We start from the raw sequence: 14,928 nt of genomic DNA on the forward strand, positions 1-14,928 counted from the left end.
GAACGTCGACAAGATCAGGCCGTTTTTTTCTACGTATGACTTGTGTACAAGGTTCTTTCGCATATACACAGTACTTGTAGACATGTCGCACGCAAGACGTACTGTTACGTGCAGTTAATGTGGCTGGCTTTCCATCAAGCCGAGCTAATGGTGCCGTTAAATATCGCCTTCGTGCGTCGTTCACCTACTCAAGCCAACTCAACAACCATGGAATAACAGTAGCAGGTAGCTGTTTAGGTCCTGCTCGAAGGGTTATGGAGGGCTAGGTCGACAAATGTCAGCATGTGTTATGGGACTGCAAAGCTCGGCAGTGAGCACACACCACCAGCACACAGAAGTATGTTCCGTCCGTACTTTGTCCGTAGCATTTACATATATAGAATAGCAATACATTTTCATTGCGTTCTAGAAATACGTTTAGCTGCTGGCAGTCATTGGCCACTCCAATTCAGGATTTATTTATCTACTATTTGTCTAGTGAATGAGACTACGGGATCAGATCAGGTCGGCACTGTGACAAGGCGCAAAATTGAATCGCCTCGACGACACTGTAAAAAGTGTTCGCTTGATTTTTCTCTTCACCAATCCTGATGGAAAAGAAAGGAAAAGAAACCAGGAATGGAAAAATCCTATGTCAGATAGAAACGGTCTGTGCGATTACCGTAACTGGGCTCCCCCCGTAGAGGTGAAGATACCCGCCTGGAACCGGCAAGCGATTCCAATCGCTGTACGAGATTATAATGGCTAAGGGATACGCATACTCTATGTGCTATTTTATCGTCTACGATTTTTGTTAACACCGTTTCGGGAATCAGCAGCCATTTGCACAGATCAGCAGCCGAACACCTCGTAAATGCCCGTCCGCAAGCCACAGCCCAAGGGTTAGCGAAACCTTATCAGTCAATTTACTAGAGAAAGTGGTAAGTTCAGCAAGCAACAACTATGCCCCCGCTGCCTACCAGTACCGACGGAATTTTTAGGCGAAGCCACTCGCTAATCCGTCGGATAATTTATGGAAATAACCGCTGGGACAATAAAGCATCACTTAACAAAACAACAACGTCAGGTTCATATGCGTTATCCTCCACTGTGCGGCGTTGCAATCACAGACAGCGAAGCGAGCGGATTGTGTTATTTGTTGGATCTGCTGTTGAGAAAAGCATAGTCTCTTGTATGGGCTTTATTTACAAAGAGGTATGCTGTAACTAAATTTAGACTAGTAAGTTTCTGATACTTGCCCTACTCTCGTCTCAGAAAGGGGCTTCAAAATGGCTGAGATCCGAAAATACAGTTGTGGCCAGATATTCCATATCGATTAGAGGATCAAAATTGAACAATTACTATAATCTAAAATGAATACGATCATTGTACTTCCGATTGACGTCCGCTCAAAGCCTCTACCAGAACTCGTGTTTGCAGGAATTGATACAGCGTGACAATTTGGAATCGGTAGAGAAATAACACAACAACAGGACCATAAGCACTGTATACGTATTCCGCCGTATTCCGTATAAAAATATATGCCATTGCCATTTCTACCTATTTGCTAAGAAGAGGACGACCTCAAAACGAAGTTTTTTCTATTTATCACAACTTTGGTTATGACGACGTCAAGGCTTGCATGAACGCTGAATTTCCATTGAAAAGAACGTTGATATTGTATACGCAAAGGAAACAAACAATGAACCGAATATACAGTATACTGATTGCAATGGTAGATAATAAGCAGTTAAATGGACGATTTTTTTTTGTTATCGAAAAGATCGGTTTCTATAAGAGCTGACCGCCATACCTCCACAAGTAGCAGTGTTGTATTAGTAAGGCTAGTATGCACAATGATATATCTTCATGTGTGACTTGTTAGTTCTTTATGCGTATGGCATTTTTACTAAGATATAATCAAATGTTTATGCAACTTTTGCCGTGCACACTCATGTATCTTGTATTAATCCTCATATCTTCAATCATATAATAGCTGCTTGAAATAATATTTCTTACACAAAGATTTTTGCAAATCGTTCGTTTAGGACGGAACGTCCCATTGACTTCGTGGTACCACCGATGATTTCTCTCGCTAGTGCTATTGAAGATCGACTTCTAACGCCACTTGGAGACAATATTCCGCTTGGAGAACGGTTGTCAATGTCTGGGGTCTCAGGAGAGAAGCCTGCCCTACTTGCTTCAGGCTAGTTCATTTACATACTCATTTTAGATAGTTCAGTTTTGAGTTTATAAACTTCTGATATATATTAGGTATCAACCTCCTATGTCTGCAAATACGATCTGCAGTACCTGGAGTAGGGAGCTCAACTCGAAGACACTTCGTTAGACATATTCTTCTTTTTCTCAACCCATTAAGTTGACCTTTATCTTCTGAAAAGATTCAAAGTGGCTAAGATAACTTTTCAATATATTCAAAAGGTAGACGCTATATTCAGTCATTTCTCAATCTGGGTGCCTATCTGTACGTAAAGCGACATTCAGGCCTCGCGTTGCGTGGTCCCTTGATAACTCAATGAATAGTAATCGTCAATAACATAGTATCTATGCTAGTGAACGCTGATCATACGTACGTAATATGAGGTTATCGAGCAGCGGTACGGTTGCGAAACCGTATCGTGAAAATTTAGTCTCGTGTACTGCGAAGAGATACGTTTAAAGATGCATGCCATGATTATTGGTCATGCACCTCGTTAATATCCCAACGTTACGTATCCAGGATCGTGATTGCTTCTGACAATAACCGCTATAGGATTCTAAGGAAGACTTCTTAATGTTTGCACTGGCCCTAACGAAATCGTATTTCCCTGTACAGGTAAATCCTGTACAGTACACCCCATAGAGCTTTATGTGCATCCTATATACATCTATAAAACGCTGTATCTTAAATGTAGGTTACTTAAGAGCAGTTTGGAATTATGATACAGCGCTCAGTAACTCATCAAGATGAAATAAACTCTATTGAAAGTAACTCCATCTATGACCTATGCTACCAATTATAAAAATCAACGTATTTGCCTATATCTTCATATTTTACGAGCCTTAATGGGAATAATTAAAGGGCCCAATTATTATCCTTCTACATAATATCTGAGGTACCCTAGCTGGTTTAAATTGTTCAGCTTGACGCTATCAATCTTTTGTGTACAGGTATATATATTTGAAAGGTATACATATTTGAAGGTGTATATTTGAAATTTGGTTGGATAAGTACTGCTAGGACAAGGCGAGACTAAGCTAATGTTTTTAGGTAGAGTGTAGTTATAAGGTCGTTCTCTGTTTCTATTAGCTGTTGCGTCGTGCACAATGTGCTGTAAAATGAACATTTTTCCCATAGCCTGTTCTATTGTCAGTCAATAGTGGTTTCAGCTAGAATCGTGTTTGCCTTCACAGTATAAATGCGAAACTCGTACTCATTTGACTAACCATCTACATTTGACTAACCATGAATCTTGTATTAATCCTCATATCTTCAATCATATAATAGCTGCTTCAAATAATACTTGTTTGTTTCTTCAGGCCATAAATTTAGGACTTAGGCGCCTCTATGGCTGGCCACTTATCGGACAGCACTGATCCATCTTGGCCTTCTCATCGCTAAAAGTGATGATCACATAAGCATGACCACTGGGTCCAATTGTTATGAAACGATAACAGTAACTACGGAGATTACTGCTATAATTACGCGATTGTATATGGCAGTCTAGAGTATAGCCAAGCCAATTTTAACGGATTAGCCAGATCATGCCTTCATCTAAGAGAGGTGCGAAGACAGAACTTATTCATCAGGATCCCTGATCAATGAACCTATTTCTGTCACGCGAGTCTGGTTCGTCCACGTTAGACTACGAGTGGACTCTAGAAGCGGTTAGACGGAGTCGTGCGTGATCTCGCAAGTAGTCCGGCACGTTGCATAGCCCAGTAACTCCACTCGGCTATCACTCATGTCTTACTAGCGATCAATTAAGGCCAATCATTTGGAATGCCTACAACGGCGTCTCGTACCCAGTAAAATGCTAGAACAATTACACCACGCGAAAGCACGTAGGAAATATCATCCTTAGTAGCTTGGTGCCTCGACGTGCCCATCTGCTTCTCAGTGGTCCCTTAGAAAAACGAGAACTAACAAGGACCATTAGTAGGATAGAATAGTAGGGGCAAGACCCTATTAACAATCATGTCCAGCGATGCAGAGACGATCATTCCACATATTATGTAGATATATAGAGCCAAAATAAGGAGATCTTTGAAGTCACGAAAACCAGATGCCAGCCCTAATAAAGTAAATTGCTACAGAAAGCCTACAGAACACACGTGCTTTTCAAATACACCGCGCCGCATAATTTGTCACAGTTCTGGCTAAATTAGCTTAGTAAAGTCACGTAGACCCAATATATATATAGTACTTGAAGATTTTAATACTTGCGCTTTGGGAAAAGTACGGCTCGGAAATTGAATTCGCCTCTCCAGAGCACAGAATGTATGAATTTAATTATGGATGATGAGTTAGTATAACAGAATAAACATCTCGAATAACAACGTCGCTAAACGTCGTCTTACGATTTACTTTGGCCTGGTCCTGTGGCTATTTCCGTGTTTCCACGAACTGCTCGTATCTATGAAGCCATTACTTTAACCTCACTTAATTGAACACCATCGTAGGTCGCTACTATTCAGCCAACCATTCAAACGCGATTTTGGCCACACCGCTAGCCATTCCGTCGTCGTCGAAACGAACACTTCACGCCCAATGCCCATATAGTCGTAGGCATGTATCTCTTCATAAATTTCAACTATATGATTTTATCTATTACAGTATAAAGCTTGGAGCTCAAAAAAACCCCAGCGAGTATATTATCGGTCACCTATACCCGAGATACTGCTAAATGTATGAAAAAGAAAAAAAAAACAAGCAACAATTTTACTTTTGATTTTACGAACAGTTTATTCGCCTTTTGTTCGAGCCCAGTTGCCATAAGGCCAAGGCAACAATAGCAAAAACCCGAGCATGATTGCTTGCCGATAGCCTGGACCTTATCGAGTTTGAGATCTGAAATTGTAAAGGTCGTCAACAAACTCTTGACCATATCAAACATCAGAGCCGTGCCGGCAGCTGAACGCTCTGTTAAAATTATTGTAGAGGTTTAGGTGGCGAAAGAGAAGCAGTGAATCCTATGACAACCGAACCTATGAAACAATATTTTTTTTTACTGACGTAAATCCCTCGAACTTCGTGTTTGTTAAATGGACGCAAATAGTGATGTGCTTATCTACCGGGTAGAAAAGTCGTCAGCAAATCATCTACGAAGCTCGCATGAGTTCAGCTCAGTCGTTAAGCTTGAGTCACCTACATACCTATAAAAGTCAATTATTTCTCAGATAGCTACAACGGTGAACGTGCTTTGACATGAAAAGGTTGAATATAGCTATTGTTAAAAAAAATTCTTGATTATCGTTGTTCAGGGTACGGCTTTGAAATTCTCTAAAGGATATTACCTTCACAGATTTCGAAAAAGATATATTGAAATCTGCACACGTCTGTCCTAGTTGCTTCCTGCAAGGGAAGTTCCAGTGCACCCCTATTCTCTGTTAAATAAACCTACTATTAAACATGTCTGTATCTGTATGTATATAGATAGATCTCTTGACTAGAACAGGAGATCTTCATCACTTTGTATCTGTATGAGAAACATTTTAAAGAGGAATATTTAAGTAGCTCCGCGGTCGGTCACAAGAAGTAACGCTACTGTTTTCGTATTATGTTTTGCAGCCAAACTGATAAGTTAAGAATAAAATGAAAATGACTTCTATACAATATTACAGATCCGGGACTTTAACTGAACAAAGCGTATGAGATCAGCAATGTGATTGAACACAGGCATTAATGTGCCTTTTCAAGGACGGTGCAAGCAAACCGTACACAGATCTCAGGAGGACGCGACAACTAGGCTTTCAGGGTTAATAGTTGTAATTGTGTTTTGTTCCTTCCATATGATTTAGTTTTGAGCGTACCGTCTACGCACAATAAGCATGTTTAAAATAAACTTATTCTGGGAAGGAGACGTACTTTCGTTGTTAGACCATGTCGAAGGCATCGTACGTCATATGAGTATCCGTCTGTTCAACGGAAGATTGTACAACAGATAAATCTAGCTAGAGTCAATTTGTTACAATGCTATCTGCATACAAACGCCTAAGAACAAGCTAATGCTATAAAGTTATTATTAGAGTTCGTTTAATATGTTTATTGGCCTGACATGGTTTGTTAGTTTGTATGTACCATAAAGGTCATATTTCGCCTATGAACTTGCTTGGTAGGCACTATATTCTATATACAGTTTTTCTTTAAAAGAGCATTTGATTGTTCTTTGTTAGGTTGCTAAATATTCGGACCGAACAAGTGTCCTTTGGCTTTGTACTCGACCTTTGCTGTCCTACTGTGCTGATTATGAATTTGTGTATTTGAAGTTGGTTTGTGTAGTTGTTCCTTAACTTCTCAAAAGACTATACGTTTCATGTCCGGGTTAATGTCTTCCGCTGTGAACAAATCCAGCCACTAGTTGTTCCGCTAGGGTCACCGGCGATTACGAAATCAGTTATTTGCTAGATTGTGTAAACTGCAATGGGCCAAATGATTTGATCCGTATAATCCGCTTCAAGTGGCCACAAATAGGCCTTAGATCTTAGCTTGTGTGGCTGGCTCGTTTCCTAGTCCAGAATATGGTACGGCGCTTCTTCCGCCTTCGAAGCAGTGCATTTCACATAAAATTTCTCCGCAATGCCAACCTAAAACCCGCTTCTTAAAGGTTATATATTTCTACTATGACCTTTACGCCCATGTTAATTAATACCACGAAGCTTTTAGATTGAAATTATCAGAGGAGACTCGATTACGTCAATAATAGATGTTCTAGCAAGAATAAACACCTTCACATTGAAAATACAACACATTGAACGTTTACATGCGTTGGAATCGTCCGTAGAACGCTTCTAATGGTCCACTAGTAGCTTTAAGAGGATTGTAACAAAATCGTGTATCTCTAGAGAGGAAGTAACCTGTCTTCACGGGTTTCATGTTAATTCCCGCCAATTCAAGTTTTGAAGCTTTCCAACTTGTATTCGAAATTGCAGTTCCAAATATCAATTGGGGGGACGTCAATTGGTATAGAAATTACTGGGGGCAATTATAGAACAGCTTCTGCTCGACTAAGTTCACGTTCAAACAGGGAGTGTAAACACTTCATAGGCATTATTACTTTACGGGTTAAGAAAGCTATCGATTAAATCTTCGGATAGAGCTTGCAAATACAGAATCGTACCATCACTTGTGTTTCATCTACGAAAACGACTCTTAGTGCTCCTCAATGTAATGGACGAGTGATGAATGCAGTGCGTCTTTGTCAGGAACAGTCACACGACCTTTAAGTATTATAATATCCTATTAAGGCAACCTTTACATTTTCACATTACTAATTATATTATATATTTAGCGGTGCGATGTGTAACTGTTTATCTGCGGTTACTTTAGTTATTGCCTAACAAAGGGGCGCCAAGAAGCTTGTAATGCTAGTGAACTAATAGTACTGCAACAAGTGAGATCGAGAACTTGAAGCCATACAGTTAGCAGTGATGACGCCAATCTAGATAATCTCTGAAAAAAACCAAGTGAGACTTTTCTCATGGCACACTATTTAAGTGGCCGGTCTCAACGAATACATCAGTAACAATCCCTTTACGATTGCTACATTGTCTACTTGAAATAAAGGACAAGCCAATAGGATATGCTGCATGAGGGACTACATGCTACCATAAACATACCGCTATAGCCGCACATGATAACTAAGTGCATACCAACCACGAATACTCTGTGTAAGCGTATAGAGGTGCTTGCATGAACCGGAAACCAAATAAGTTGAGGCGATGATGCATGTACTAGTACATGTGTTTCATAGATCAAATCATACCTATCAATGGATTACGCCCAGTTCATCTTCCGACCATCCGACTGATATGGCAAATTTCATCTCAGACCAAGTCGATAACCCCGAATACAGATCTATAACCGAATATATATCAAATAGTTATTCAATGGTGATATATACGTGCGCACGTACGTAACCGTAAATTTTTGAAGATTACTCACAAAGCAGCTTGTCATCGGTCAAGCTGGTTTGACAACAGTTGAATGAATTTTTGAAAGTAAAGTATACTTGTATATAATTCACATGTTGATTGAATTAGATCTCCTTTGTCTATATATCATGCTTTTACTTGCTGATTAGGTAGGCTGTTGATGGACTTGGTGATGACTTTGGATCGTTTCCATGTTCTATAGATGTGTACAAGATGTAGCTTTTGTGCATTACAAACTGCTTTATTAGCAATGACGTACTCAGAAGTGTTCTGGTATATGTGGCTTATATTGCCTGATTAGGACGAAATCGTCTAATATAGTGTAGTGTGTCACGGCCAGTTGATTTACCGCGTAGTACAAAGGCGCTTACCAGTTATATCCCTGTCGTACTTTTTCAGCTGTGCAACTGTTTGGAGGCCTCAACCCAGAACTGTATCGCGGGACGCGAGACCCGGGTGAACTCGATTTTCCCGACGGCCACCTAGGAAGAATCTGGTTCGGTCTGGATTATGACGCCCCAACGGAGCGGCTTCTCGTCAAGGTTGAACATTATAGCACATCGCAGAGCGGAACATCATGATATTGAGAGTACATGTTTAACACACATTGGTCCTCGACTTATTTTGATTAGAGACACATTTTTAATCGACTCATCAATTGCACATTACCAATCACGAGGAGCAATCCAACATGCTTCAACAGTGCATTAATTTATATTTACACTGTTGAATCTAGGTTACAACACATTTAATCAATACATCGAAATTGTTCCACAAGCGTATCCTATCACCTAAACTATCCTTATTCAAAATATGCCCCTTTCATAACGTCCTCATTAAGATGCCACATTTACCTTCGTCGTCATTCTTTTGTACTTTGGTAACCGTTAATTAACGAACAATTCCGGTCTATTAAATCATATCACATAAAAAACGGATGTCTAGACAAGAGTCAACCAGCGTTATCCGTTCACTTTTATTGGCTTAAATCATAGCCTTGATAAAAGTCGGTCCAGTAGCTAGATTAGTCTACAAAAGAACGAAGCACAAACCAAATACAGAAGCCTAACTCACTGCCTATAAGAAAAGGAAGATCCTGCAAAGGCTACAATAAAGAAAAACACAATTCTCCGACTTACGAACATTGTAAACTTCCTGCAAAGTTTATATGATCATAGTGTTTACAGCTTGCCAGAATTTAACTTAAACCAATTCTGTTCAATGACCGCCGCCACTCGACTCACTCAATGGGGTATCACGCGCTCGACTCTTGAAACGAACTTTGACTTGAAATGAAATTTAGCATGAAGTGATAGCGATAAGGTGACGTTCACTTCGGTATAATACGATATGGGGCGCCAAAAATGTTCATACAGCATCGGCCGCTGTAGCTCGGAGAGACAAGTTTCTTGCCCATGTACGAGTCTCAGTTTAGACAGGGCCACTTACCGCGCTTTTAAGATCATAGGCTTAATGTCAATATATACACAATTGAAACCTAAATACATCTTTATTCGATCAAATGGCGACTAAAATAGCTAAGCACACTGAAAAGATCAGCCATATACTGCTTCGGAAAAACACTAATCATAGCAGCACTTTAATCGAAAGAAACAGTTATGGTGGTAGCATACAGCCTGATAATATTGTGACGTGTAAACGTACTAATAAAACCCTAGCCTTGATGTCTGCTAGACTCGACTGGCCGCTTTCTTGAATTCAAATCAAGTTTCTCATGACTTCATCACAGCGATGTTACTTTTTTTTAATTGGTGGCGCTACCGCTTGGTAGGAGTTCGAGAATCGTGAACGGACCTCAGTGTCGGATAGGCCGACACAGAGTGAACATCATCGGCGGTTGTACATGTAGTAGAAATTTGATAAAAAAATATTGCAATACATTGTCGTTCGTGTCAAGCATTATTTGTTTGTTTTATAAAGAGCTGGGTGTTTTCGTTGTCAAAACCAGTCAGCTAGATGCTTCGTCTTAACGAGTCCTGTATAATTTAAAAAAACTCTACGGTGTGCATCTTGCAGACTTCGTGAAGATAAACCAGTTTCATTCTGAAGCCGTTCAACAATTCATTACATCAATCTTATACATACAAAAATAGCTGTATATAAAATGAATGCCCAAAGTACCGGATATTAAATTATAATAGATTTTTTCCTTATTCCTTGAAAAGCAATCATGACACTATTGGACACAAACTCCCGAAGGAAAAAGCGTTAGATGTAAAATGTCACGAGTTGCTATCATTTTGCGGCTGCCAGGTGTTAGAACTGTGGTTCTACTAAAGATGGGAAAGTTCGAGTAAAGTATAGCCCTCACTGAGCTATACATAGGTGTTGTGGGACGGGCAATTTAACTTTATAACTTGCTCTGTTCTAAAATTTTAAGTCAAGTATGCGCAAATCTACACCTTATTAGGCGACAATCACATATAAGGTCATAAAGAGTTGGTTTCGGCTCTAACTATTCTGACGACACTTCGGTCGTATCACCGTATCACAAGAATATAATATATATATATATATATAATATATATATATATATATATATATATATATACTTTTTGGTAATTAAGTAGTTGGAAAAGTGTTCCTAAACAAGGTGCCGTCCTTAATCCGACCAGAATTCAATACATATTTTTCTATTTACATCGCTGTAGTCATGGTCAGTTGGCAGTGGGTAGAAGTCACATAGCTAGAAATTACATGATTTTTTGCAGCTGCCATCACAGAGCTATTGACTCTTTTTATTCCACGTAGCATTACCTATATGGAACAGGCACAAGTGATGTTCCATAAGGAAAGAGAGGCTGAAAGCATGCTTGATTGGCCCAATTTCAATGTTTTAAACGTTTCGAATGTGCGAACGTTTGGCGTCCGACAGAATTATGCCTTATGAATTGTTCCGTAACGCTACATCTAGAGACGTACCTTAACAAACAGATTTTCCTATCTATTACAGATCATAAAATGCAGAAATCTACCATCACGAACGCTTGGCCAGATCAGCTGTTGCGATCCATTTATCAGGTACACCACCAGCCTAGGTACACACCTTGAGAAGCCCTAAGTACATCCAACACCTCAGCAAAGTGCTTAGATCATTGTGTATTGCTTGTTGTCAACAAATATTTATGCTTTGCCAATGTGGGAGATGCATGCCAACAAAACATAAGAATCACTCCGCTTTCATAGCTAATCAGCGCTTTTCTTTGCCATTTATACAACGATTAGTTGACAACCAAAACTTGTGGAAGTTTTAGGTTAGATGCCGCTAGGAGTATATATAGATATATTCTACATGTAGACGAGGCAGGGAGTTTGCTTGTTACAGAAATACGCTTTCCTAATATAAACGTAGCAGCTTACTTGAATTCAGGTTATTACAACCGATTTGATTACGAGACTGTGGAAGATTTGAGTTTCTTCCCAAAGGTACTATTCTCTTTTTCAAAACTGTAATGTACAAGTCGTTACCGTTGCAAGCAACCTTTTGCAAATTAGATAATAATTATAATAATGTTTTCTTTGCCCACCCTATAACTTGTGGTTTAGACACCGAATGGCATCGTCACGGCTTTTACGTTTCCTGATCACTACTTTATTTGATAGTTTTTAAGCTCCCCAACCCTAATGCACGCTAGGAGCAACAGACAACCATGTATTGCCTTATGGGTCTGAGCATAAAATGCACATATATCCTTCCGCTGTTTAATCTTCACTGACTTAGAACTTTCTTATCTCTATCGACTTCCTTCCGTTCTACCATGTCCAAAACACATTAGGGCGCTCGTGCGTACCACTTTTAGTCGCAGTAACTGCGCGAAAGGCCGCATCTGGAAGTTTGTATCTTTCTTTGAGGCTGCGTCCTCTCGTAGACAATCTCAGGACACAGTCGTATCCGCAAAAATCGTCTACTCGTACTTCCTACTTCGGTTAACGCTTCTTTTACCAGATTTCGTATATATATATATGTATATACGAATACTGTTTGTCACGTCGGAATTAGAAAAACTGCTAACGATAAACTTGTGCCAAGTACTGAATCTTTTTGACGTTCGTAAATTCCGGCGTACAGAGACGCTTTGGTACTAGCTAAATTTTTTCCGAGACAACGACGTTCTGTCTATTGTTTTTTTTTCGAGTACACGTTGGAAAACAAGAATATTATATAAGAGAGAAATGGTGTAGTTATATATCAATAGATAAATAGATAAAAAGAGTTTTTTTTAGCGCCATTTAAACATTTCTATTGCAGAGTCTATCTGATGCCCGATGAGCGTCGGTATCTTCAAACGAAGTTTAACAAGAAAACATGTAACCCAGTATTTGACGAAACCTATGTGTTTCAGGTATAAACAGGGATTTCCATGCCGTAAAACAGATCTTAGTTCATGTGATACTTTATTTTTAGATCGAAACACACCAGAAATGTTCGCTTGTTGCAATCAAGTCGTTCACTCTACTGAATTCACAAGTACCTCTCATAGGGTAATTGAGCATTAAAAAACAACTTACATTCATTGGTAAGTAAAAAAATTTTAGCTAATACTTTATTCAGACGAGTGCTAACGAAGCTTAATCAAATTGATCAGTTAAAACCGACGTTATATATAAACATATTTCTTTAACTCTATTCTATCAAGGCTTATTTCCTTCTGACAAAAGAACCGTTCAGCCTCCAAAAACAGATCTAAATGTATTGGATCACGTTATTCGTCTCTACAATGTCAGTACTCCGGAAAGGGTCACTTTTTAATATATGGCAGAATCGAACTCAAGGTAGGTTCCTCTAGATGCAATTGGCGCACTGAAAAAGCCGAGCTAAATCTAGCGTATCGACAAAGAGCAAACGGTACCGGTTTAGACTTTGTATTTTCCGTATTTCAACCAAACTGTAATCGCCAATACTACAGGCCGTAGGCCATTGAATCTAACTTCCTTTCCTCATTCCTTCTCTTTGTAAATTGTTTGCAACCACCATGGTACCTGTTAGACGACAGTATTGTCTTTATCAGTTTCGAATAATGTTTTTATAACGTGTTTAGAAAAGCTTGAAGTTATTATTATCATATTGCGTATTGTTTGTGCGAAGGAAATGTTATCAAATCCCCCAAAAAAAGTGTCACAAGGAGCAATACAAGTAAATTTAGAGTAAGCCTAAATATGTAGTTCTTCTGTAACAGTTGAAAAACCTATTAAGGCTAGCCAGGTTTAGCTGGATCCGTTATTCATACTCCTGGATATTTGTACAACATTGCAGTAAGGCTACTGGCAGCTCGGATGGTGGAAACGAGTACTCTATTGTAATTTGTGCCCGACGCGCTACCACGTTTCCTTGATAAGAGTCAATCCAGTTGATAAAGCTCTGGGCGAACACAATATCCTAGATATTCGTAAAGTAAAAATTATATTTAATTAAAAAAAATAATATAAAAAATTAAAAAAACAATATTCAGGCAACGCATAGAACAGTATTTCAAAACTGAATACTAGATAAAAATTATTACACATGCTAAGAACCGATTTTAAGAAAAATACCGAAATTTATTAAATAGAAAAATCAAATGTTAACAAAAAAAAAATCATTAGACCAGCGATGAACGTAAGAGATTCAAGTTCAACTCATGTCTTTACGAATGTTACTGAAAACTTGTTACTAAATTTTGGTGTCCTAATTATCTTAGTTTTGTATTGTATATTAGCATACTGTTCCTTTTTTACATACCAAAGTACATGCATTTCGAATGTGTGTCGACTTTGAAATAAGACAACTAGACAAGGTGTTGTGAGTCGGGAGAAGCGACGGCAAAAGTCTTAAGAAGCAATAAAAAATTTTCCAACGGAATACAACACTTAGGCGTTAAAAAACCACCTTACCGAATATATAAATAGCAGGTGTCGTATTGATTTCGACAAATATGTCGTATATCAGAGCTAGACCCGCGAATAAGTTGAGCCTGTATCTTGAAGGTTAGCATCGGACTAGTGAGCCGATACAATACCTTCAACTGCCATCATAAAGTGTCTAAAAGTGAGATGCAGCAAAAGAGATGGGTTTAGCCTGTACAGTCTCAATCTTTTCGAAATCGCCGATTACCTAAGCAAAAAACTCCTATCGATTTTTACCGACTAGTATTAAACCAAGTGCTGAGATTCTTATTGAGCGTCTCGAACAGTTGTTCGATATATGAGCAATGTCAGCGTCGCGCAGATCCTTATCTCAGCTGACCCAGTACCCGATACTGCGTATTCCGTGTTCACTAACACAAACGCGTAAACGGTCAGGGATGACAACACTATATTTATTAAGCAACTTAATCACTAAATGATTTTATATATGCATTTTAAGTCTAAGAACTGGCTAACTTAATGGAGCGAATTTAACTTCGATCCGGTGTATCTGGTTAACGCGTCGGTGTATCTGGTTTGACAACATAGTACAAGACATAGTTGAACAGTTCTATTTTTCCAACGCATTACTGAGACTCTTGTGTGTACGAAATGATTGTCTGTGTGTTGTCTTGCGCTGAATAAAGGCTTGAGTGCTAACTCAAGCCTTTATTCAGCGCTAACTTCGAAGTCGATCTGTTACTCATTGTCGTTAGCACGACAACCTATTTCAGACGTTACACACTTTATCCTCTATTTGATATGCTGCATTCTTAGAACTCTTCGGCGTAATGAAGGGCGGTCCATTCGAGGCGACAGGCGTTCTGTTCTCGCTCTCACTCGAGATGCTGCTTAGGGATGTTGTTAAGTCAGCAACTCCTATAAGGCAAG

The 14,928-nt window shown here is 39.1% G+C and overlaps 1 protein-coding gene across 1 annotated transcript in view; it reads left to right on the plus strand.

Moving 5' to 3' along the window:
• The window catches only part of LOC111245134 (synaptotagmin-15-like), a 27,507-nt gene continuing 12,579 nt past the window's right edge, over positions 1-14,928 (plus strand). The window contains exons 1-5 of the mRNA XM_086978118.1: positions 1-337; positions 2,028-2,185; positions 8,533-8,675; positions 11,108-11,175; positions 12,404-12,497. Coding sequence (XP_086834244.1) covers positions 2,062-2,185; positions 8,533-8,675; positions 11,108-11,175; positions 12,404-12,497 — 429 coding nt within the window. The 5' untranslated portion in view covers positions 1-337; positions 2,028-2,061. The remainder of the gene's footprint in view (positions 338-2,027; positions 2,186-8,532; positions 8,676-11,107; positions 11,176-12,403; positions 12,498-14,928) is intronic.

The sequence above is a fragment of the Varroa destructor genome, unplaced genomic scaffold (genome assembly GCF_002443255.2).
Source record: "Varroa destructor unplaced genomic scaffold, Vdes_3.0 BEIS01000001.1, whole genome shotgun sequence".
Taxonomy (NCBI): Eukaryota; Metazoa; Arthropoda; class Arachnida; order Mesostigmata; family Varroidae; genus Varroa; species Varroa destructor.